A 23,696-nucleotide genomic window follows, 5' to 3' on the forward strand; every position below is an offset into this window, starting at 1 on the left:
GGCAGCTAGAGGCTACGTCGACGTTCCCCAGATTGAGCGTGCAGTCACGGTGCACCTGTGCCCGCAGACGGCGGCCACCTGGAGAGGTCGACCTAGACTCCCGTCCAAAGTGTGTAAGCTTTCGGCATCTCTGGTGTCGAAGGCTTACACTGCTGCGGTCCAAGCTGCCTCCTCTCTCCACGCCGTTGAAAGAGCTCCACGGGGGTAAGACCAGCCCAGGGTTGATGCAGGAACTCCTCACGGCCACCGACCTCGCCCTACGGGCGACTAAGGTGACTGCGCAGGCCCTGGGCCGGGCAATGTCCACACTTGTGGTCCAGGAGAGGCACCTCTTGCTCGACCTTGAGCAGATACGTGACGCCGAGAAAGTCCGCTTTCTTGACACACCCATCGCGCAGGGTGGGCTGTTTGGTGACACTGTCGAGGACTTTTCCCAGCAGTTCTCGGCAGTAAAGAAGCAGACGGAGGCGATTAGCCACATCCTACCCCGCCGCGACTCGGCCGCCCACCAATCTTCGAGATCCCGTGCGGCGTCTGCTCCCCTGCAGCCCCGACCCTCTTCGACGCCGGCTCCGGCGCCCCCCCGGAAGAGGACGTCGAGGAGGAGACCACCGCCCCGTCAGCAGCCGTCGCGGAACCAGAAGCGGCCCTGACGGGAAGACCCCAGGGAGATTGACACCATCGGGCCCGACCCCAGCCATTACATCGCTGGTCGGTCGATCCGGGACGGTCCCTGCCCCGTCCCAACATCTGCCAGGTCCCTCCGGGGGCCTAGCACCCACTTTCTCACAAAATGAGTTTCCTCTCTCTCTGGGTGTTTTTCACAGCCTCTCACCCTCTGCACGATGGTGTTCGGCAACCCGATGTTGCATCACGGCGAGATGCAATGTCGAGCATACTCTGCAGCCCTCAGCACTCTCAAATCGACAGTGCGTGGAGCTGCATCGCCAGGCAGGTAAGTCAGCAGAGCCAATCTCCTCCCCGGGGACCTCCCCACGGCAAGGGATCCGCACTGCCAGCCATCGAACCACCCCCCGGGAGGTCGATGAACTAGATCGTACCCCTAGCACCCCTGTCTCCATCCCTGGGAGCCTGGCTAGAGCTTCCCAAACCGTCACGGTGGCTACGGGATACGATTCGTCACTGCTACAAGATCCAATTTGCCAGACGCCCGCCCAAGCTTCGGGGCATCCTCTCAACCTCAGTCAGAGGCAAGGGTGCTTCGGGCCGAGGTCGCCACCCTTCTGGCGAAGGAAGCGATCGAGCTCGTCCCTCTAGCCGAGATGTTCAACAGGTTTTACAGCCCGTACTTCATCGTCCCCAAGAAAGGCGGGGGGTTGCGCCCCATTATAGATCTGCGTACCCTGAACAGGCACCTACACAAGCTGCCGTTCAGGATGCTCACGCAGAAGCGCATCCTGGCGTCTATCAGATGTCAGGATTGGTTCATGGCAATCAACCTGAAGGACACGTACTTTCATGTCTCGATTCTCCCTCGTCATCGCCCGTTCCTACAGTTCGCTTTCAAGGGGCGGGCATATCAGTGCAGGGTCCTCCCTTTCGGTCTGTCCCCACGAGTCTTCACGAAGATCGTGGAAGCCGCCCTCGCTCCCCTCAGGGAGAGAGGTGTGCGGGTACTAAACTATCTCGACGACTGGCTCATCTTGACACACTCGCGAGATCTGTTATGTACACACAGAGACCTGGTGCTCCGGCACCTAGATCGGTTGGGACCACAGGTCAACCGAGAAAAGAGCAAGCTCTCCCCTGTGTAGAGCATCCTCTTTCTCGGTATGGAACTTGACTCTGTCTCCATGACAGCATGACTGACTCAGAGCACGCTCAGTCAGTGTTGAACTGCCTGAAACACTTCAGACAGTCAGCGGTCCCCCTGAAACTTTCAGAGGCTCCTGGGCACATGGCGTCCTCGGTGGGAGAGGTCCCCCTCGGGTCGATGCACATGCGACCGCTCCAACACTGGCTACAGAGTCGGGTTCCCTGGAGAGCGTGGCACACCGGCAGCAGGCGTATGGTCATCACGCCTTTCTGCCGACGCACCCTGACCCCCTGGTCTTCAATGACCTTCAATGACCTAGGGGTCCCCCTAGGGCAGATGCAAGGCACGTCGTGGTGACAACGGATGCCTCCCTGCAGGGTTGGGGTGCCGTGTGCAATGGGCACGCAGTGTCGGGGCGGTGGACGGGCCCCTGCCTGCGTTGGCATATCAACTGCCTAGAGTTGTTGGCTGTGCTACTTGCACTGAAGAGGTTGCAACCTCTCGTGCAGGGCAAGCACGTGCTGGTCCGATCAGGACAGCACAACTGCCATAGTGTATATCAATCGTCAAGGTGACATTCGCTCACAGCAGCTAACACGACTCGCCCGACGCCTCCTCCTCTGGAGTCAGCAGGTGATCAGCTCCCTGCGAGCCACACACATCCCAGGCGACCTGAACCAGACAGCCGATGCGCTCTCTCGTCAGTCGACGCCTCACGGAGAGTGGCGACTCCATCCCCGAGCAGTCCAGCTCATATGGGAGCAGTTCGGCCAGGCGCAGGTGGACTTGTTTGCCTCCCCGGACTCCTCCCAATGCCCACTTTGGTACTCCCTGACCGAGGGACCCCTCGGCACGGATACCCTAGCGAACAGCTGGCCGTGGGGTAAGCGGAAGTACGCCTTCCCCCCAGTGAGCCTCATGGCACAGGTCTTGTGCAAGGCCAGGGAAGAGGAGCATCAAGTGGTACTAGTTGCGCCCTATTAGCCCAACCGGACTTGGTTCTCGGAGCTAAGGCTCTTGACAACAACTCCCCCGTGGCCGATCCACCTGGCAAAGGACCTGCTTTCCCAGGGGAAGGTGCACGTTATGGCATCCCAGGCAGACCCCTGGAACTTCCATGTCTGGATGGGACGAGGAGATCATGAGTGGCCCACCCCCGGTGGTTGGGACATCACTCAGGCTAGGGCCTCGGCCACTAGGCGGCTATACGCCCATAAGTTGCGCCTCTTCTCGTCCTGGTGCTCTTCTCGAAGAGAAGACCCGCGGAGTTGCTCGATCGGGAACGTGCTGTCCCTTCCTCAAGAGAGACTGGAGAGTAACCTCTCCCCCCTCCACACTGGGAGTGTATGTAGCCGCTACGGCCGCTCATCACGACCCAGTTGCTGGAAAGCCTCTGGTCACAACCTGGTCATTAGGTTCCTAAGGGGCGCGAGAAGGCTACCGCCTTATCCGCGCTCCGTACCCTCTTGTGACCTAGGTGGCGGGCCTCAAGAAGCCCCCCCCTTCGAGCCCCTCAGAGATGCCGCTCTTTCTCACCTCACGATAAAGACGTCTCTCTTGATGGCGCTCACCTCCAAGAGGGTAGGGGACCTACAAGCACCCTCCGTGTCCACAGATTGCCTAGAACTCGGGCCCGGTGATTCTCACGTTATCCTGAGACCCCGGCTCGGCTACGTGCCCAAAGTTCCCACCACTCCCCCTAGAGACCAGGTGGTGAACCTGCAGGCTCTCCCCACCGGGGAGGAAAACCCAACCCCATCCGTGTTGTGTCCAGTACACGCACTGCACCTCTACTTCGCGAGGTTCTAATACCTATGCTTGGAACTGGTGTCAGCCCGCGTCCTGCAGGGCAACGTGTAGGACCGGCAGCCGGTAGGGCGTATGCCTGCGAAAGCCCTTCCCGCTTCCTCTAGGGGGATCAGCGGCTATTTACGCCTCCCTTCTTTCCCCACTGGGTAAAGAACAGGCATTCCATCCATCACTAAGCACCTTCCTGGGGGCAGGCTGGGCAGAGCAGCCCTGCCCCCTTAGGCCGGGGAACAGTTGAGTTATCTACCACATAGCTCTAACCGGACCTAGTGCTCGAGATGTGGTAAACCCCCCCCGTGAGAGGTTCCGTCTGATGTATCCTCATGAATGGTTCCCACCTCAGCAACCCATGACCTCCCTAGGTGGACCTCCACCTTGCGGTTAACTCCTTCAGTCCGCACGTTTTCCCATGAGTTCTCACCTGATGGTGAGACCATGTGGTGTCTGCACTAATTCCTCCCTATGGTAGGATAGTGCTCTCTGTAGCGTTTTTCCCCCCGGGGGGTATTAATGCTTACCCAGTGGTCCTTACGGTGTCGGGCGGCTTCTTGCTGTTAGAGAATCAAGGCCTCCGCACGTGACGGCTGGTGGCAGGGGCTTCCCACCTTTTTCTAAAAAGCTCTGGGACCCCCTACCTCTCCACTGGACGGTTACAATTTCGCGCTAGCGCTCACGCCTGACTCGCCCAGGCCAGTCAGCGTCGCTCCGCTAGAGATTGTGACGCGGTACAGCACTGTGGCGTTTTCCATAGGAACCTCATCTGTCAGCTCGACACAACGTCGAGAGACCGACAGAAAGGGAACATCTTGGTTACGGATGTAACCTCAGTTCCCTGATGGAGGGAACGAGACGTTGTGTCCTTCTTGCCACAACGCTGGCCGCCCGCCGCAGCGGTCGAGGGATGCTCAGGATCCTCAGACCAAAAGGTGAATGAATGCAGCACGCCGTCTCCCTTTTATACCCGGATATCCGGGGGCGGAGTCCGGCATGCAAATTTCATTCGCCAATCTCATTGGCCTTTACTAAACTAGTCAGAAGTTGATATGTTCTCAAGAGCGAACCCTATCTGTCGGCTCGACACAACATCTCGTTCCCTCCATCAGGGAACTGAGGTTACATCCGTAACCAAGACGTTCTTACGTGTCTAAGAATGAATGAGATTTGAGGTACGTAGAGCCAGCGTGCCATTACACGTGTCGTTTTCTCATATACAGTGCCTTGCAAAAGTATTCATCCACCTACATTTTATTTACATTTTGTTATTTTGCTGCCTTATCTTAAACTACTTTAAATAAAAAATACATTAATCTACACTCCATGCACAATAATGACAAAACAAAAAACAGATTCGTGACAACTTTATTGTTAAAAATTAAAACTGAAATAAGTACATATAAGTATTCATACCCTTTCCTGAAAATGCATATCAAAGTGAAAACCAAGACAGATCTGGGGAAGACTTCTGAAAAATAAATCTGCTGTATTGAAGGTTCACAGAAGCATGTAGCCTCCTTTAATCCTTAATGAAAGAGGTTTGGAACCACCCAAAAGCCATCGATGGAGAAGGGTCTTGGTTAGAGCGGTGAAACGTCTTGGTTACGGATGTAACGGCTTTGCAATGATATGTTTTTAACAAAAGTAATCCACACGACTCCAAGGGGTTAATACATGTCTTATGTAGTGAAAAGATGAAAAAACTACACATGAAATGGCATGGCAGCTCATCTGATCTCAACATTGAATATCATTAGTTCCCTTTCTGTCGGTCTCTCGACGTTGTGTCGAGCCGACAGATGGGGTTCGCTCTTGAGAACCTATCGCTTCCGATTATTTTAGAAAAAGGCCAATGAAATTGGCGAATGAAATTTGCATGCCGGACTCCGCCCCTGGATATCCGGGTATAAAAGGGAGACGGCGTGCTGCATTCATTCACCTTTTGGGCTACGGAGCCTGAGAGCATCCCTCGACCACTGCGGCGGCCAGCGTTGTGGCAAGAAGGACACAATGTCTCGTTCCCTCCATCAGGGAACTGAGGTTACATCCGTAACCAAGACATTCCCTTTCTGTCGGTCTCTCGACGTTGTGTCGACCATTCATGAGGATACATCAGACGGAACCGCCCAATGGGGGGATTACCACGTCTGGAGCACTAGGTCCGGTACGAGCTATGTGGTAGATAACACAACTGTTACCCGGCCTAAGGGGGCAGGGCTGCTCTGCTCAGCCCGGCCCCCAGGAAGGTGCTTAGTGATGGATGGAATGCCTATTCTTCACCCAGTGGGGGGAAGAAGGGAGGTGGAATTAGCGCACTGACCCACCTAGAGGGAAGGCGCTTTCGCAGGCGTACTAGGCAGTTGGTATGCCAACGCAGGCGGGGGCCCATCCACCACCCCGACACTGCGTGCCCGTTGCACACGGCACCCCAACCCTGCAGGGAGGCAACCGTCGTCACCACGACGTGCCTTGAGACCTGCCCTAGGGGGACCCCTGTCCGCCAAAAAGGTCATTGAAGACCAGGGGGTTAGGGTGCGTCGGCAGAGAGGCGTGATGGCCATACGCCTGCTGCCGGTGTGCCACGCTCTTCAGGGAACCTGACTCTGTAGCCAGTGTTGGAGCAGTCGCATGTGCATCAACCCGAGGGGGACCTCCCCCGCCGAGAATGCCATGTGTCCCAGGAGCCTCTGAAATTGTTTCAGGGGGACCACTGACTGCTTGAAAAGGTTCAGGCAGTTCAACACTGACTGTGCGCGCTCGGTAGTCAGTCGCGCTGTCATGGAGACAGAGTTGAGTTCCATACCAAGAAAAAAGATGCTCTGCACAGGGGAGAGCTTGCTCTTTTCTCAGCTGACCTGTGGTCCCAACCGATCTAGGTGCCAGAGCACTAGGTCCCTGTGTGTACACAACAGATCTCGCGAGTGTGCCCAGACGAGCCAGTCGTCGAGATAGTTAGTACCCGCACACCTCTCTCCCCGAGGGGAGTGATTTCCATGAACCAATCTTGACATCTGGTAGATGCCAGGATGCGCTTCTGCGTGAGCATCCTGAACGGCAGCTTGAGTAGGTGCCTGTTCAGGGTACGCAGATCTAGCAACCCCCCTTTTTGGGGACGATGAAGTACGGGCTGCAGAACCCATTGAACATCTCGGCCAGAGGGACGAGCACGATCGCTTGCCAGAGGAGTGGTGACCCTGGCCCGAAGCACGGGAGCATCCTCGCCTCTGACTGAGGTAAGAGGATGTCCCGAACTTGAGCGGGCGTCTGGTAAATTGTATCGCGTAGCCGAGACGGATCGTATCCCATAGCCCCGTGACGGTTTGGGGGCTCTAGTCAGGCTCCCAGGGACCGAGACAGGGGCTAGGGGTATGATCTGCTTCATCGACCTCCCAGGGGGTGGTTCAATGGCGAGCAGTGCGGATCCCTTGCCCGGGGAGGAGATCGGCTCTGCTGCTTACCTGCCTGGTTAGCACAACGCACTGTCGATTGAGAGTGCTGAGGGCTACTGATTATCCTTTGATTAACATTGGGTCTCGCCATGACGCAACGTCGAGTTGCCGAACACCATCGTGTAGAGGGTGAGAGCGGCTGTGATACACACCCAGAGAGAGAGGACTCTTAAGAGAGTGGGCCGTTGGGACGGGGCAGGAACCGTCCCGGATCGATCACCCAGCGTGGAATGGCTGGGGTTGGGCCCGGGCCTGATGGTATTCTCGATCTACCCGGGGTCTTCCCATGAGGGCCGCTGCTTTTGCCGCGGCTGCTAACGGAGCGATGGTCTCCTCTTCGATGTCTCTTCCGGGAGGCCACCTGAGTGGGGGGCGCCAGAGCCGGAGGGCATCGAAGAGGACCAGGGCTGCTGGGAAGCAGACGGTGCACGGGACTCGACGGCCGAGGCAGCCAAGTCGCGGTGCAGGAGGATATGCTTGATATCCTCTGTCTGCTTCTTTACTGTCGAGAACTGCGGGTCGACAGAATCACCAAACAGCCCCCCCCCTTGTGAGATGGGTGCGTCGAGAAAGTGGACCTTCTCGGTGTTACTCATCTGTGCAAGGTTCGGCCAGAGGTGTCTCTCATGGACCACAAGTGTGGACATCACCCGACCCAGGGCCTGCGCGGTCACCTTGGTCGCCCATAGAGCGAGGTCGGTGGCGGCGCGGAGTTCCTGCATAAGCGCTGGGTTGGTCTTACCCTCGTGGAGGGTAACCCTCGTACCCGGTCGTACCCTCGTACCCTCTCTCAATGCCTTGGCCTGGCAGGAGCCATAGCGTGGAGAGAGGAGGCAGCTTTTCCCGCAGCAATGTAAGCTCTCGACACGAGAGATGCCGAGACCCTACATGCTTTGGATGGGAGTCTAGGTCGAGTCCCCCAGTTGGCCGCCGCCTGCGGGCACGAGTGCACCACGTCGGCACACTCCACCTGGGGGACATCAACGTATCCTCTAGCTGCCTCACCCTTGAGGGAAGAGAGGGTGACAGAACTTGTTAGACGTGTACGTGCTGGAGAGGGGGCGTTCCAGGTCTTACTAAGTTCTTCATGCACTTCCGGAAAACACGGCACTGGGGGCGGGCGCGGCTTGGAGCCGTGCTCAAACCCGAGGCACCATGTAGCCAGCCGTGAGCGCTGGGAGAGGCAGTGCGGGCACTGCAACCCAACGCTCATGGCGGCCCGGGAAAGCATGGCTGACATTTCGACGTCCGCTTCTTCCTGGGCTCGACCCCCCGAGGGAGGGAGCCCGAGGAATCGTCGGAGTCGGATGGCAGTACGTCAGCCCCCGATGCTGCAAGAGACATCTCATCATCACGCATTGTGTCCGAATACGTGGTTGAGGAACAAGATGGTGGGACCGTCTCCTGGGGAACGGTCAGACGAGCGAGACGAGGTGCGAACGGTCCGTGAGCCAGTGGCTGGTGGATTAACTCTCACAGTATCCTCATCACCCTCGCTGCTTGCCGTAGCGGGCGGCAGGGCCATAGTTCTGCCGTCACGGAACAGGGAGCAGATGAGGTGGTGGCTGAGTCCCCAGCACGCCGTCTCCCTTTTATACTCGGATATCCAGGGGCGGAGTCCGGCATGCAAATTTCATTCGCCAATCTCATTGGCCTTTTCTAAACTAGTCAGAAGTTGATAGGTTCTCAAGAGCAAACCCCATCTGTCGGCTTGACACAACGTCGAGAGACCGACAGAAAGGGAACTAATGATATTCAATGTTGAGATCAGATGAGCTGCCATGCCATTTCATGTGTAGTTTTTTCATCTTTTCACTACTTAAGACATGTATTAACCCCTTGGAGTCGTGTGGATTACTTTTATTAAAAACATATCATTACGAAGCCAGGAACAGCCAGGATTTTGAAAATTATTACACCAATTGTGTTCAGCTGAAGAAAGCAAGACATGTACACATAGTATGGCATGATGGTGAGTAAAATATGGCCAAAACCAATTTTACAAAGACAAAGTTTTACAGTTAACTTTTGAAGCAGACTTGGTGAAACTTACGCGAGACTGCCGTCGGTGGGTGTTCCAATGGTACTTTGGGGGTATCACTCTCTGGTGGAACCCAAACATAGGGAGGAAGGGTCGGCTTGGCCACTATGACTAATATTATCAAGACAGACAGAGAACATGAGCAGTAAAACATGTGAAATGCATTTACTGCCTAATCAAACTAAATATTTCATCAACTTAGATACAGAAATATATAGCTCATTAATAAAATAAAATGTCATTACAAAATTTCATGGTCCTGTCCTTGTCTTTAATATCCTAGTTTTGTGGACAGGGTCATGACAGTACCACGTCTTGTGTGTGTTATGTCTTGTGTGGAGACACATGGCTGTATGTTATGACATTGCGCCACGTGTCTTCTTGTCTCGTGCTTTGGCCCTGACCCCTTGTTTCCACATCATTGTCCCATTAGTGTTTCATTCCGCTCACCTGCCCCGTGTAATCTCCTTGTTAGTTTCCCGTTAGTGTTCATTCCCTTCACCTGTCCTTAGTTATGTCCTCTCGTTAGTGTCTCCATTTAAGTCCCTTGTGTTCCCTGTTCCATGCGTTGCGTTATTGGAGTCATCCCTAGTCTCCGTCCTTACACCTTGTTCCTGTCTTACCATACCTTGCCTATGTGGATTTTATAGACCTGATTTTGGACCTTGTTTTGTTTTGCCCCTCGTGGCGTTTGTTTAAATTCATGTTTGCCCCATTGTGGGTTTTTTATTTAAATAAAAGTATTTTTTGTTTAACTTGGCTGTCTGCACTTGGGTTCTGTCTTGAGGTTCATGACAACAAAAGACAAGTAAGACAGGCAGAATAAGTCTACCTGGGATGCGAGGACCATGCGTGCTGATTGGTGAGAGATGTGTGGTCGTCTGGACAGGCACTTCCTGTTGATATGATGGCAAAATCAGTTGAAAGAACTGGCAGAGGTAGATGTGCTCTACATGTACAGGGGTGAATATAGACATTTTTCTATAAAATGACTTTTGATTTCCTCCCTGGATCAGTAAAACTAGATTTTCAATCTTACCGGAGGCTTGAACTCTGAAAACACAAAATAAAATATATAAATTAATAAACAAATTGTCAATATATGAATTTGGAACAAGAACATAGAACGGATTATTGTACCATTTTTAGGATTGGGATTGTGTTCAAAACTGGTCTGAAAGGGCTGAATGGACAGTGTGCTACGATAGGTCAGGACAGACATCCCTTTTCCTGCTGGACAGATCTTATTAAAGGAAGCTAAAGAGAGAAAAGTGCGAGAGCGAAAGAGACATTATTTATCCAGAGTCAAAAGGTTATACTGGAGCCACATATACACAGTGTGGATTTAACACACTCACCTGTGCCGTCCTGTGGACACCTCTCACAGTTGCTACCCCATGCTTTACCCACAGTGCAGCAGCAGATCTCCTGGGAAAGACGTGTTGGAAGAACATGTTCACATTTCCCTGCTTCAGTAACCATTCGGAAACAGGGGCCCTGCTCAACAGATGGTGCTACAAGAAAAGAAATCTATTAAATTATACAAATCATTTGTGCTAAAAAATAAATTCATCTGTAATTACTAAAGTCTGTTCTTTTTATTGTTTTATGCATTTTAATATACTTTACTCTCTTTACTGAAATGTTTCTCAGGATCTTAAAAACCTTTTGATCTTAAAGTGTATGCTTAAATATTCACATACAGACATAATTGTGTTTTTGTTTTTTGTTTATACTTTTGGAAGTGGCAAAAATACTAATAAAAATAAAGTGACCCTTAAGTGACCCACTTTTGAACAGTAGTGTATATATGTTTATGTCTCACCTACACACCGCGTCCTTTCTATCAGTACATATCCAAGTTTGCAGGTGCAGCGGAAACTTCCTTGCGTATTTAAACATTCTCCATTCTGACACAGTCCCTGCATCATACATTCATTTATGTCTACCACGGCAACAGAGAATGACAAACACAAGGAGAGAACAACAAACAATGACCTTAAACATATTAAAATCCAAACACAGAATTCTGAGTTACTTTATGCTTTACATGTTCTAAGGGAGTACTGGGTGTACTAAAAATGGCAAAATGGATTAGGGTTATAACCCAAGGTCAATGATTCAGATTAGATCAATGGGAAATGCCAAAATTTCTCTCAGGTCTCTTTTTCTTGTTACAGCAGTACAGTTTTGTAACTGATTTTCCAGCTGACACTCTTCAGGACTGTTAGATAATCTGCTGCAGTCAATGGTTTTCAGATGGTTTTCCCATCATCCACAAATTTTGTCAAGATGAATTACAAAAAATGAAAGTGTTTCCAGGATGGTTTTTTTTTGGAGATTGTGGAAACTTCTGCCACCCCTGAAGAATCAGTTTCCTGTTGCCATGTATGGTGAGATATTCTTCCTGCTGCACTGAAAATGTATTTTAATTTTTAATTTCAATCTTGAATTCAATCTGGCTTCTAAAAAAAATCAACTGGCAAGTTGATTACGGCAATAGCTACTTGTCTTACTCAACAGGTTTTGATGTTTTTTTCATCAGTTCTAACTTTCAAGCAAGTGTCCTATTCAGTACTACCGTAAACAGTGTGCCGTTTACATATCCAGTGGATGCATCTTTCTGCATCAAAATTTTTCACGCAATTAATCACAGTCACATTGGCCTTGCACTTTTAGTTCTCTGGATGAATGTCATATTCAGGTTTTGGTAATTATGCTTTAATAATTCTTAAAGTATAAAATAAAAATACAGTCACTTGGACTTGAAATCAAATATTACATTCAGAAGAATGAAGCATGATGTACTTGATGATGATATATCATGATGTAATATATCATTGTGAATATGACATATGGATGTCATATCTAAATAGGGTGCAATAGTTTTGGCAGTGTGAGATCATTAATTTGTAAATGCAGTCCAACATACAGACAACATTCAGACAACCAACATACCTGCAATTTGTAAAATCAGTACAGCACACAGGCATTACCTTGACAATGAGTGATGTTGAGTCTCTTATATCCCTGAGGGCACGTGGAGCCAAAGTCTTCTACTATAGTCTGGTGTTTCCCAGCGTCTGAGTGAGAAAAAAAATGGAGAATTGTTATTCAACAGTTCACCAATAAATAAAATTACATTATCATATTATTAATAAGTATGTTATATGCACTATAGCACCATACAGTACTTCTGTGTGAGAAACTGACCAAATTCTTTTAAAGTATTTACTTTTTCAATTTTTCTGTTAATATCACTTTATTGAATTTAATTTTCAGTAAAGTTATTAATTGACGGAAAATTTAAGACATATTTTTCTCAAGGCTTTAAATGGAAGTCTTGAGTGCATGAAATGTCATTCTTGGGTGAACTATTCCTTTAAAGGGATACTTCACCCAAAAATGAAAATTCTGTCATCATTTACCATAGTAGGAAAAAATACAATGGTAGTCAAAAGTGCCCTCAACAGAACAAAACAAAAAAATGATAAAGTAATTTTTCCTACTATGGGAAAATATAGATCTGTTTGGTTATAAGCATTCTTCCAAATATCTTTAATAATAAATAAATTTATACAGATTTGGAACAACTCGAAGGTGAGTAAATGATGACAGAATTTAAATTTTGGGTGAAGTATCCCTTTAAATCAGACCATTACACTGAAACATTAAACCAAATATAGTAAAGTTAAACAAAGCTAAAGAAAAAAAGAGAGTGGGAAAGGCTTAAAAAAGACATTTTGGAGAGAAACTGGTAGTGCACTTTCTATGTGATGTGGTTTGTGTGATGTGGTTTGTGTGTGTGTGTGTGTGTGTGTGTGCGTGTGTGTGTGTGTGTGTGTGTGTGTGAGAGAGAGAGAGAGAGAGAGAGAGAGGCCACAGTGGGAACATTTCTCTGAAGCTGATATTTTTTTCCCTCCTGTGTAAGAACATGTGAGTACAGAGACAGAGTGACTTTCCAGAAAAGCTTTAGCCTAAGCCAACATTTTTTTAATCCTTTTTTCCATACTTTACTTTTGTCTCCTTTTACTGCAAAGGGTGTGTCATTGGAAAATATGGTGATGTTGCTAAGGCACGAAGACACTCGCAGACGTTCGCACACACTCGAACGCAAACACTTATGGTAACGCATATCCGCTCACACACTGTTCAGCTGGCCAGGAGTTTCAAAAAAGAAGCAGACAGACCCAGTGCACAGGGCCATCACTGTCTGACTGAGCTCTGACAAATAAAATGGATTACGAGAAGAAAATGGTAGTGGAAAATAAAATTTTTCTTCTTGGCCATACTGAACTCAGAGACTGTGATGACACATTCCCACCAGTCAATCTAGGACGGGGGAATTTATAAGAAATGAATGACAGATAAGAAAAATAAATCAAGCTGTGGGACAGTGAAATGAGTTAAGGAATAAATTATGAGTGACTGGTTAAGGAACAAATCATGTTCAGGATTTATGAATAAAGGGTTGCTTTAGGCTCCTAACACACACATGCATGCACGGAGACACACACACGCACGCACACACATGTCTGGTTTATTATCTCCGCACACACACGCACACATGCACACACACGCACACACACACTGTAGTCTAAATAGTGCGTTTTTAAGTATTATGCTATATTTTATACTATTTATAATTGTATTTTATGTAATTGGACTGCGTGCAATAATTTATTTTAACTGTGTTCTTTTTATTTTATTTACATATTCTTACATTTATTAAATCTATTTTAAATGTGCTGCATGTTGGATTGCTCCAACAGAATTTCATTGTACTGTAATATGCAATGAAAATAAAGAACTAACTAACTACCTAACTAACTAACTAACTAACATAGTTTGTATTTTTTTACAATATCATTTATGACTGTGATATGGTACTGCTACTTTACCCTGTCTATAAAAAAATATAATTTTCAATTATCTGTTTGGGTGTAGATTTCTGTCCTTTTAATGGTGTTTAATTAACAAAGTTCGGGAGGAGCAGGAGCAGATAATCACCTCTACCAGTGTTGGGTGTAACTAGTTACTAAGTAATTAGTTACTGTAATTTAATTACTTTCCCTTGACAACGTAAAGTAAGGGATTACTCTTATTTTTCTGTAATTTAATTACAGTTACTTCTGATGTAATTAAACTAAATACTTTGTGTAATATGTGTGTGTGCAGAAGAGGAATTGACATCAAAATTCAAAGTCTAACTTTAAAATCCGCGCTTTAATGTATAATTCTCACATTTGTAATTAATAATAATACTTTGTAGTTTTATATGATTTATTTGAATGAATTAAAAGAGCCGTTTCATGTCTATCCTTGAATCACTTAACTCATCAAGGTTGATGTAGGATATAGAAAGTAATTAGTAATAAATAATTAAATACTTTTTGAAGAGAGTAACTTGTACAGTAATCTAATTACATTATCGAATGTGTAATTAGTAACTATGAATTAATTACTTTTTCAGAGTAACTTACCCAACACTGACCTCTACTGATCCACAATCAGCAATCACAGCATCTGCCCTATCAGCTCAAGCGAGCTCTCCTATAAATAGACAAGCTGTCTTACAAGCGTTCTCGCTAGAGCTTTCAGCATTGGTCCCCCCAATCGCCGCTACGTTTGAGAACGAAGTCAACTCCTCCTTGCAAGCCAGAACCCCAAGCTCCCTTACCCACGATCCTACCAAACTCCTAACGTTACTCCGGTCCACGCGAGGAAGGGCCTCCAGTCATCAGGCCGCAGTAGCAGGCCTGACGACCGGTAGTAGTAGGAATCCACTGCTGTTAGCCCCCGTCCACCGCTCCGCCGAGCTCCGGACCAAAGTTCTCCCCAGCGCGGCCACCAACGGCCCAAGCCGTCCCGGCAGGGTGAGTACGACTCCACCAGCAGCTCAGCCCCGCCGCCAAACTCTAGCGTGAGGCTGCCTCCGCTAGCAGCCCAGACGACCTTCTCTCACCCTGCTTTTCCACTAACGTTACCTTCGCTCCAGGGGCCGACCCAAGCTTGAGGTTGCCCCAGCAAGCCGTTCTGGCCCAGTATGTTGCAACTATTATGTCGTATTCTTTCCTTTCAATGATGCTAATGCTGTTTACAATGACAAAAGCAAGAGCTTTCCTAATATCCGCACAACTGCACAAGCGATCGATGTATACAGTTCAATAAACACGAAGCTATTATTAAATAGCATTAAATGACTGTTTTTGCGCTACTTTGCCAATTCCAACAGTTTAAAACAGTGCTTGTGTTTCTCTGAACAACAACAGCGGCGTTTCATTTAGAATGAATCCTCGTTTCGAACGATTCAGAGTCAACGACTCTGCTTTGAACGAATAGGTCATGGCCGTTTTGCTTTTACGTTTAAAGTAGGCATCATTGCTGTACTGTACAGATGAACTGTTCCACATTTAATTAATTCCATCGGGAACAGTGTCGTAAAAATACTTTACTTTTTTTTTTTAATTAGTAAGGTATATATTTTGGTAAATCTTGGTTTATTTTGTAGACATAAATGAAGAATCACCACTACTTTGCTCACATTGTAATACAATTGGTAGCGTGATACTCCAGCTGGTATAGTAAGCTATCGTAAAATGTGTTTATGATATTGTGATAACCCTAGTCTGTACCATACTCAATCCATGCAGTCATATAGGCCTACGTTCCCGTTGCTCACTCCACCCCAGCTTGCCTACCGATCAACCCGTCAATTCCCTCGTCACCCTGAAACTAACTTTTCTGATTTTCCAATGTAACCTCTCAGACACAGCTTTAAACCCAACGTTGGAAGCCTCATATCCTAAAGCATTACTTCCAACTATGCTCAGGAAAAAACGCCTAATAATCGATCTCTTAGGCTGCGCAACTTCCCGTTTCCAAACAGTATAGCCTTATCTCTAATTTTTTCCGCAGTATCACAACATCGACTAAGCTACCACTTTGACCTAAACACGGGTTGCAGCGCTTGGCTGGCCTAGCCGACATCACTTCTGCTTACATAGTGATGTCCATTCATCCGGGTCGTTGGCATTTATTCGGCATACGCTGCCGCGGAAATCTTTCTTTTTCCATCTGCCTAACTTCCAGCCGCATAAGCAGCCCTAAAATTATCGAGGATCAAAGATCCCTCACTAGCTCACACTGTAAAGAGCTCAGTTTACATATAACCTTCTTTAAGAATGGACAGTCTATCCTTCTTTCATAACAAGAGGACTATCCAACTATTCACCAACGCTGCTCCCTTGGTCAGTTTCGGGGAATTTTTACCAAGGCTGCTGGTTTTACCAAGGCCTCCAGAAGCGGCTCCAGCGGCCGCCTTTTTTCCTCTTCTTCCTTCATGCCATCCCACCAAACGCCCTGGCCCAGGAACCACCTCCGGTCTCTAGCAGCATCAGGACTCAGATATTTGCAGTAATTCAGGCTGTTGGCACCTACAAGCCAGCTCAATTAAAGGCTATCTAAGCGGTATCCAGATTTTTCCACAAACTCATTTTTGGATCACCCTCTCTGGCAATAGCCAGCTTGCAAACTTCCATGCTCATCAAGGGCATCCAAAGAGCCCAACCCACCCACCCAGACTCCAGACAACCACTAACCCTAGAGATATCAACCAAATGCATTTCCACCCTCTATATCACTATCACTCAGGCTATCACTCCACTCATACCGTACGCACGCCGGATGTCATGTTCATCCTGGCCTTCTTCGGTTTCCTTAGATGCTCAGAAATCACCACCTCGTCCAGCTTTAACCTAAAACCCACCCAACTATTTCAGACCTGTCAGTACTCGATACAGAAACAATCAACTATTTCATCAAACAAGCAAAACAGATCAAAACAAGAGGCCACTTCATCTACATATTTAATCTTCAGTCACAAATTCAACCCTATCAAGCCCTCCTAGCCTACCTGCATTTCAGAAGACCACAGGATAAATTCTCATCTGATCCACTCTTCGTGGACGACTTTAATCGACCCGCCACTCATTTCCGGTTCCGGTCAGTTTTGCTCCAATCTGGCATCCCTGCCTACCAATTTTCCAGCGACTCTTTTTGCATTGGCGTGACAACCACAGCCACCCAAAAAAGACCTCTCCCAGTCTCAAATCCAAGCTCTCACGCCGCTGGACACCAGAGGCATTCAAAAGTTATGTCTATTCGGACCGCTCATGCATAGAAGAGAGAAACCCATCAGACCCTCATCTCCTGAATCATCTAACTTCAGCTCGCCCTCATCTCCCCAATGCCAACCAAACATATTCGCTCTAAACCGCCAAAGCAGCAACCCCTCATGCAGGAGCCCGTGCTTCCAGTTGCCTCTAACACAGCAGACTCTGCTCGTCCAGAAGCCCACATGACAGCAGCACCCGCAGGGGCCCGTGCTTCCAGTTGCCTCTGCCGCAGCAGACTTCACTCGTCCAGAAGCCCGTATCGCAGCAGCGACCGCCCTGCCGGGCCTGCACTTCCAGTTGCCTCTGCAGCAGCAGACTTTGTTCGTCCAGAAGCTCGTATCGCAGCAGCAACCGCCCCGTCGGGCCCGCACTTCCAGTTGCCTCTGCGGCAGCAGACTTCGCTCATCCAGAAGCCAGTAACACCGCAACGACTGCCCCCGCAGGGGCCCTTGCTTCCATCCTCTCTCTGCCGCAGCAGACACCTCTCCTCTAGAAGCCAGTATCACCGCAGCAACCGCCCTCACAAGGGCCCACGCTTTCATCTTCTCTCCTCCAGAAGCCAGCTTCACTGCAGCCACTGCCTCCACAGGAGCCTGTGCTTCCATCTTCTCTCTGCTGCAGCAGACACCTCTCCTCAAGAACCCAGCTTCATTGGAGCAACCGCCTCCACAGGAGGCCGTGCTTCCATCTTCTCTCTGCCACAGCAGACATCTCTGCTCCAGAAGCCAGTATCGCCACAGCGACCGCCCCCACAGGGGCCCGTGCTTCCATCTTCACTCTGCCACAGCAGACATCTCTCCTCTAGAAGCAGTATCGCCACAGCGACCGCCGCCACAGGGACCTGCGCTTCCACCTCGTGCTCTGCCACAGCAAACACCACTCCTTCAAGAAGCCAGTATCACAGCAGCGACCGCCCCTGCAGAGGCCTGTGCTTCCATCTCGTGCTCTGCCTTAACAGACACCTCTCCTCCAGAAGCTAGTATCACCGCAGCGAAACCATCCACACCCTCTTCGCTACAGCAGCAGCTACCACTCCAACAGGAGCCCGCTTCCTTATTATCATATCCTCAACAAGCACTGCCCCAACAGGGGCCCGCATCTCTATTACCGCAGCCCCAGCAAGCACTACTCCAGCAGGAGACCGCATCTCTATATCCATAGCTTCAGCAAACACCGTTCAGCAGGAACCTGCATCTCTATTACCGCAGCCTCAGCAAGCACCGCTCCAGCAGGGGCCCACACCTCTATTCACCATAGCCTCAGCAAACACAGCTTCAGCTGGAGCCAGCATCTCTATTACCATTGCCTCACCAAACAACGCTCCAACAGGAGCCCGCTTCTGTAGTAACATAACCTCAGCAAGCACTGCTCCAGCAGGAGCCCGCATCACCATTACCATAACCCCAGCAAACACTGCTCCAGCAAGAGCCTGTATCTCCTCTCCGCTGCCCCAGCAGGCACCGCTTCAGCAGGAGCCCCTATCTCTATAACCACAGCCTCAGCAAGCACAGTTCCAGCAGGAACAAGCACCTCTTTTACTGCAGCCTAGCCCTCTCCCGCAAGAGCCTGCATCTCTGCTCTCCGCTGCCTCAGCAAGCACCACCACAGGAGCCTTCATCTTCTCCCTGCTACCGCAGCACCGCTCGTGCCCTCAGAGCCTTAAGCCTCCTTCTCACACCATACCGGACGAGGCTTCCACCTCCGTAGCCTCAAGCCTCACGTTGGGGGGTATGCGTCACCCGGCTGCTGTCCTGCATGAACACGCCTTTTGGGGTGCGCTCTGGGTTCAGGCCGGTTCCGATCAGGGGGGGGTGCTCCAGCTCGGAGCTCGCTCCCCGGACAGCACACCAAATATGCATACCATTTTCTACCCTTGCTCTATTGTTATTATCTGCATAGGCGAACTCATGAATTGCTATAAAAATGTAAAAGGTAGACTGACTGCCAGTGTCTCACTATTTGATTTGTGTGACCAAGATGTGTTCTGACCTGCTCTAAAAGAAAAGCAAAAATTATGGCAGAAAGGCAATTTCCACAATGAACAAGTTTTCAAGTACATTAAATCAAATTACGTTAGGGACAGCTTCACAATGATTAACCAAGAACAATAAGAGAATTCAATTCGTGACAAGCTTGAGTTTTACAATTCCTTATTGATAATGAATAATTTTCCAGTTAATTTTATAATAATAATTTTATAATTTTCCTAACCCTCCGATTCAAAACATTAAACTTAGCAGTGAAATATGACGCAGGCATGAAAACATACTGACGTCATCTCAAGTCATGTTTATTTGTATTACAGCGTTATACAAAATACTGCGTTTTAATATTGGTCTGTGTAACATCCAACATAATTATCCATACTGCTCATATTAATAGTAACTCACTAAACCTTAAAAAATGTTTTTAGTTGAATCATCAGATATAAAGTTTGACATTAGATCTGTCTACATGTTAATAGTCTGGGTGTATTTGTTAGTACATAAAGATAGCACGTTCATGTTGTTTAATTTTAAAAGAGCTAAAGGTTTATGAATTGTACTTACAGGGTAGTAAAGGACACTTGTAACATTTATTTTGTCCCCATGAATTACCCACACTGCCACAGCAGTCTTCCTGATTGGTAAGACCAGGAAGAGGGTTACTACTACACTACAAAAAGAGATAGTGAGCATTAGAGTGATTTTAATATTTTTAATTAATGAACAAATCAGATCAGAATTAAATTCTATCTCTAATGGTCACTCACAGCCTGTTTGGGTGTGGTTTCCTGGAAGCACCTCCCCTTCGGCTTATGTGGCTGAGGAGAAAGGCGGGTCACAGTCTTGGGACTGTGAGGCTTGTTCTCTGATTGGTCAAGGGGATGAATGACAACGGAAGTGTCTGGTGTATGGAGAACACGTACATTGACCTGCACTGGATAGATGGATAGAAAGAAAGCAATGAAGATAAGAAAAGGATGGGATGTTAAGATATGTTTTTTAATCACAATAATTATAAAGTATAAAATATTAAAATTTGGTTGAATTTACTCATCCTTATGTCCTTCCAAACCTATATGACTTTTTTTGTGGAAAACAAGAACTTAATGGTGACTAAAGCGGTCAGTCCATAATTATATATAATTATATTAATTATTATATATTAAATTATATATTAAACATATTTCTCAGAAGTAATAAAGGTTTGGAACATTATGAGGATGAGTAAACAGTTAATTTAGGGGTAAACCACTCTTAGGTATACATAAATGATTTTATAAATGTATAGAATAATAAGACTGTTCAAGTGCAAATGCTGTGCACCGATTACCTTCAGATGAGTGATGGCCAGCACCTTGTGACAGAGGCAGAGTGAACACAGAGTGAGTATGTGTCAGCTGCTGTCGTCCACCTGTGCTGCCCTGATCAGACAGACCCTGGGACTGGAGGATTTTATTAGACGTTAAGGAATTGCTCAGATTGACAACAAAAATCTCATTCTGGCATATCTAATTAAAACTATAGACTGAATGGCGAATTAACCTAAATTAATCTATTAAATTTAATTATTTTCTGCAAATCTAATACAAATCAAAATCACAAGTTGTTTAACATGCAATAAGAATCAGATTTTTGTAAATGTGTATGGGGTCAGATTTCCAGTAGTTTTTTCACAAACATGACAAACATCATACAGCACAGTAGTGTTTACAGCCATGTCTGAATTTGCTCTGTTTTTGCTCACATATAGAAATGAATTTGCATTAAAGGTGAATGAAAGAAGCGAGCTATCTGAACAAAAACCCAAAGATCGAATCAGAAAATATGCAGTGTGCACAAATCTTCAGGTATTCATTAAAAACATCAATGTCAAACCCTCAATGACATGATCAGATATATTTTTTCCATCAATCTTTACCTTCTGCATATTCTGCCCAATTTGTTCAAAATTATGGCAACTTTATGGAAAAAGTAATTGAATTGCCCGTTCCGGGTCGTAGCTACAGCTCAGAAAGATGGAAACCATTCTAGGGTCCCATAACAATTCAATTAAAGTAGATTTAAGAAGCCAGGAGGAAAACAGACTTCCCAGCTATGGCCCTATTTTTTAAGGAGATGTTTGAGCAATGTGAGATGAATGAAGTCAGCACCTGTACGGTGTAGAAAGGCTGCTTGTTTCCACGAGAAGCTTGTGTTCGGAGTGGGAATTGGCAGAGGCGTCCAGTGAAGCCCGGTGGGCAGAGACAGTGTGTGCGAGCGCTGCACATTCCCCCATTCATACAGGTGAGAGGACATACCACTGTATAAAAATAAAAAGAGAAATTACAGATTAAGATGTCACTCTTGCATTGCACACTTAATATACAAAACTATAAATAATGGAATTTAACACATATCACGCCCTTACATACATACATTTACATTTTCATCTACTATAAAACAATCACCCACAGTTCCTTTAAAAACAACAACAAAGTTATAAAGTAAACTTAACACAGTCAAAAATCAGTACAAACTAATTGTGATACTTTTATGAAGACAATTTGCAGACAGCACTGACCATATTTTACTGTCACAAAATCAGTTTGAACATGAAGTCTGTGGACTATCTGCAGTAGACTGTGGAGTTTTAGACTGTAGTGTGGTTAGAAGTCTCTTATGTGGGCTGAAATATCAAGCCAGGCTTAACCAGGTTATTTTGGAACACTGGCACATTTAACATTTTAATAACAGCTCATGGTGGTTTAGGATGGGGAAAATCCAGTGTCTGTTTGTTATAATGTTCTGTCCTTTGCCGATTTGCTCTCCGGCTGTTTGCATGGCTTTCTATTTCTATCTATTGTCGCATCAGGGTCCTAGTTTTAGACCTGAAATGTACTTCTCATAGTAATGGTTCCTATCTACAAGAGAGTTTTACTTATAGTCACTTCTAAAACAAAGGATCTAACACATTGCAAAAAAATCTTGAGCACAAAGCTGAAAAACACTTGTTTTTTAAATTCATAGTATTCAAGCATGATTTTAGACAAGCAGAAAGGAAAGGAACACAGATGTACTGTAGTGTTTAAGTTTTGTGTCTGTTTGTATGATCAGTCTGGCAGTAGCAGACTGTGGCCAGCCTTGTCTTGTAGCTTTATGACGAAGACACATGGAAACAATTACAGCTGTATCGCGAGGCTTGAGATTGTGTGCTTAAAACTACCACTCACACACGTACTTACACTGATTTAAAGGAATAGTTATCCAAAAATGAAAATTCAACTACATTAACCTACCCTCATGTCATTTGTAATTTGCAGAACACAAAAGAAGATATTTTGAAGAATGTTGGCAAACAACAATGACGGTACTCATTTACTTCTATTGTATGGACACAAAACCAATGTAAGTGAAAGGGTACCGCCGTTGTTCAGTTACAAACAATCTTTAAAAACATCTTCTTTTGTCATAAAAAATAAAGTTTTGAAATGACAATATGATGAGTAAACAATGACAGAATTTTCATGTTTGGTTGAACTATCCCTTTAATACTCTAAAAAAATGCTGGGTTATTTTCAACCCAACGTTGAGTCAAAATGGGAAAAACCCAGCTGTGGGGTTAAATTAACCCAGAAAATATTTATATTTGACTCAACAGTGGGTTAATACAACCCAGCATTTTGGGCTGAAACAACCAAGCATTTGTTAAATTTACAACCAAATGGTTGGGTTCGTCCCTTTTTTAACCCAATGCTTATAAAAATTTTTTTATATTGTATGTACTCGTAAACGTTCATAAATTTGTTTGTGCATGACTGTGTGTGTGGGAATGCCTCTGTGTGTCTGTGCTTGCTGAGTTAATTGCTGTAATCCAGCCAGACAGTGGTTTCAAAACTACAGCTTTGGACTTCAATAACTAACACACATGCATGTGACTTTCCCCGGTAGTGTTGAGTTCTCAGGTTATATGGTTTATAGTATACCCCAAAGTCTTGTGTATAAACCCACAAACTCTAAATCAACCTAGTTTAGCTGTACTTCCTGTCTATTTTGTGAAATATTCACAAAATATTTTTCCAAAATGTTTATACTGAAGATTTTAGGGGAATCTCAAGAAGTAATCTTTGTCTAAGCCAAAGAGAATGTTAATGGATTTTACAGACACAATTTGTGTATATGTGAGGGTGCATGCATGTGTGTGCAGGTTCTACTATACTGAGAGCCAAAAATGTCCACACAAATAAAGTATCGAAAACCAACTTCTGAATAGATTCTGAATAGGTCCTCACAAGTAAAAAGATTCAAATGCAGAAAGGTTTGTGTGACATTTAGCATTAGGGGTGAGGGGATAGAATATACAGTACAGTATAGAAATCGTTGTCTATGGAAAGTCCCCATAAAACATGGAAACGCAACATGTGTTTGTGGAAGGGTGGAGTGTATATGATAGGACAGTCTGTGTGATGATTTTCAGGGGGTTAGTCG

General features: G+C 46.7%; 1 protein-coding gene across 3 annotated transcripts in view; it reads right to left on the reverse strand.

Moving 5' to 3' along the window:
* Positions 1-23,696, reverse strand: part of ltbp3 (latent transforming growth factor beta binding protein 3) — a 71,572-nt gene that overhangs the window by 34,179 nt on the left and 13,697 nt on the right. For all 3 annotated transcript variants that reach the window (XM_057352608.1, XM_057352598.1, XM_057352588.1), the window contains exons 2-12: positions 21,383-21,531; positions 20,563-20,674; positions 20,000-20,166; positions 19,797-19,902; positions 12,067-12,153; positions 10,896-11,015; positions 10,429-10,584; positions 10,211-10,327; positions 10,110-10,123; positions 9,903-9,966; positions 9,083-9,181 (exon numbers count right to left, since the gene is read on the reverse strand). In XM_057352608.1, the coding sequence (XP_057208591.1) occupies positions 9,083-9,181; positions 9,903-9,966; positions 10,110-10,123; positions 10,211-10,327; positions 10,429-10,584; positions 10,896-11,015; positions 12,067-12,153; positions 19,797-19,902; positions 20,000-20,166; positions 20,563-20,674; positions 21,383-21,531 (1,191 nt within the window). The remainder of the gene's footprint in view (positions 1-9,082; positions 9,182-9,902; positions 9,967-10,109; positions 10,124-10,210; positions 10,328-10,428; positions 10,585-10,895; positions 11,016-12,066; positions 12,154-19,796; positions 19,903-19,999; positions 20,167-20,562; positions 20,675-21,382; positions 21,532-23,696) is intronic.

This window comes from Triplophysa rosa, linkage group LG2 (assembly GCF_024868665.1).
Source record: "Triplophysa rosa linkage group LG2, Trosa_1v2, whole genome shotgun sequence".
Classification (NCBI taxonomy): Eukaryota; Metazoa; Chordata; class Actinopteri; order Cypriniformes; family Nemacheilidae; genus Triplophysa; species Triplophysa rosa.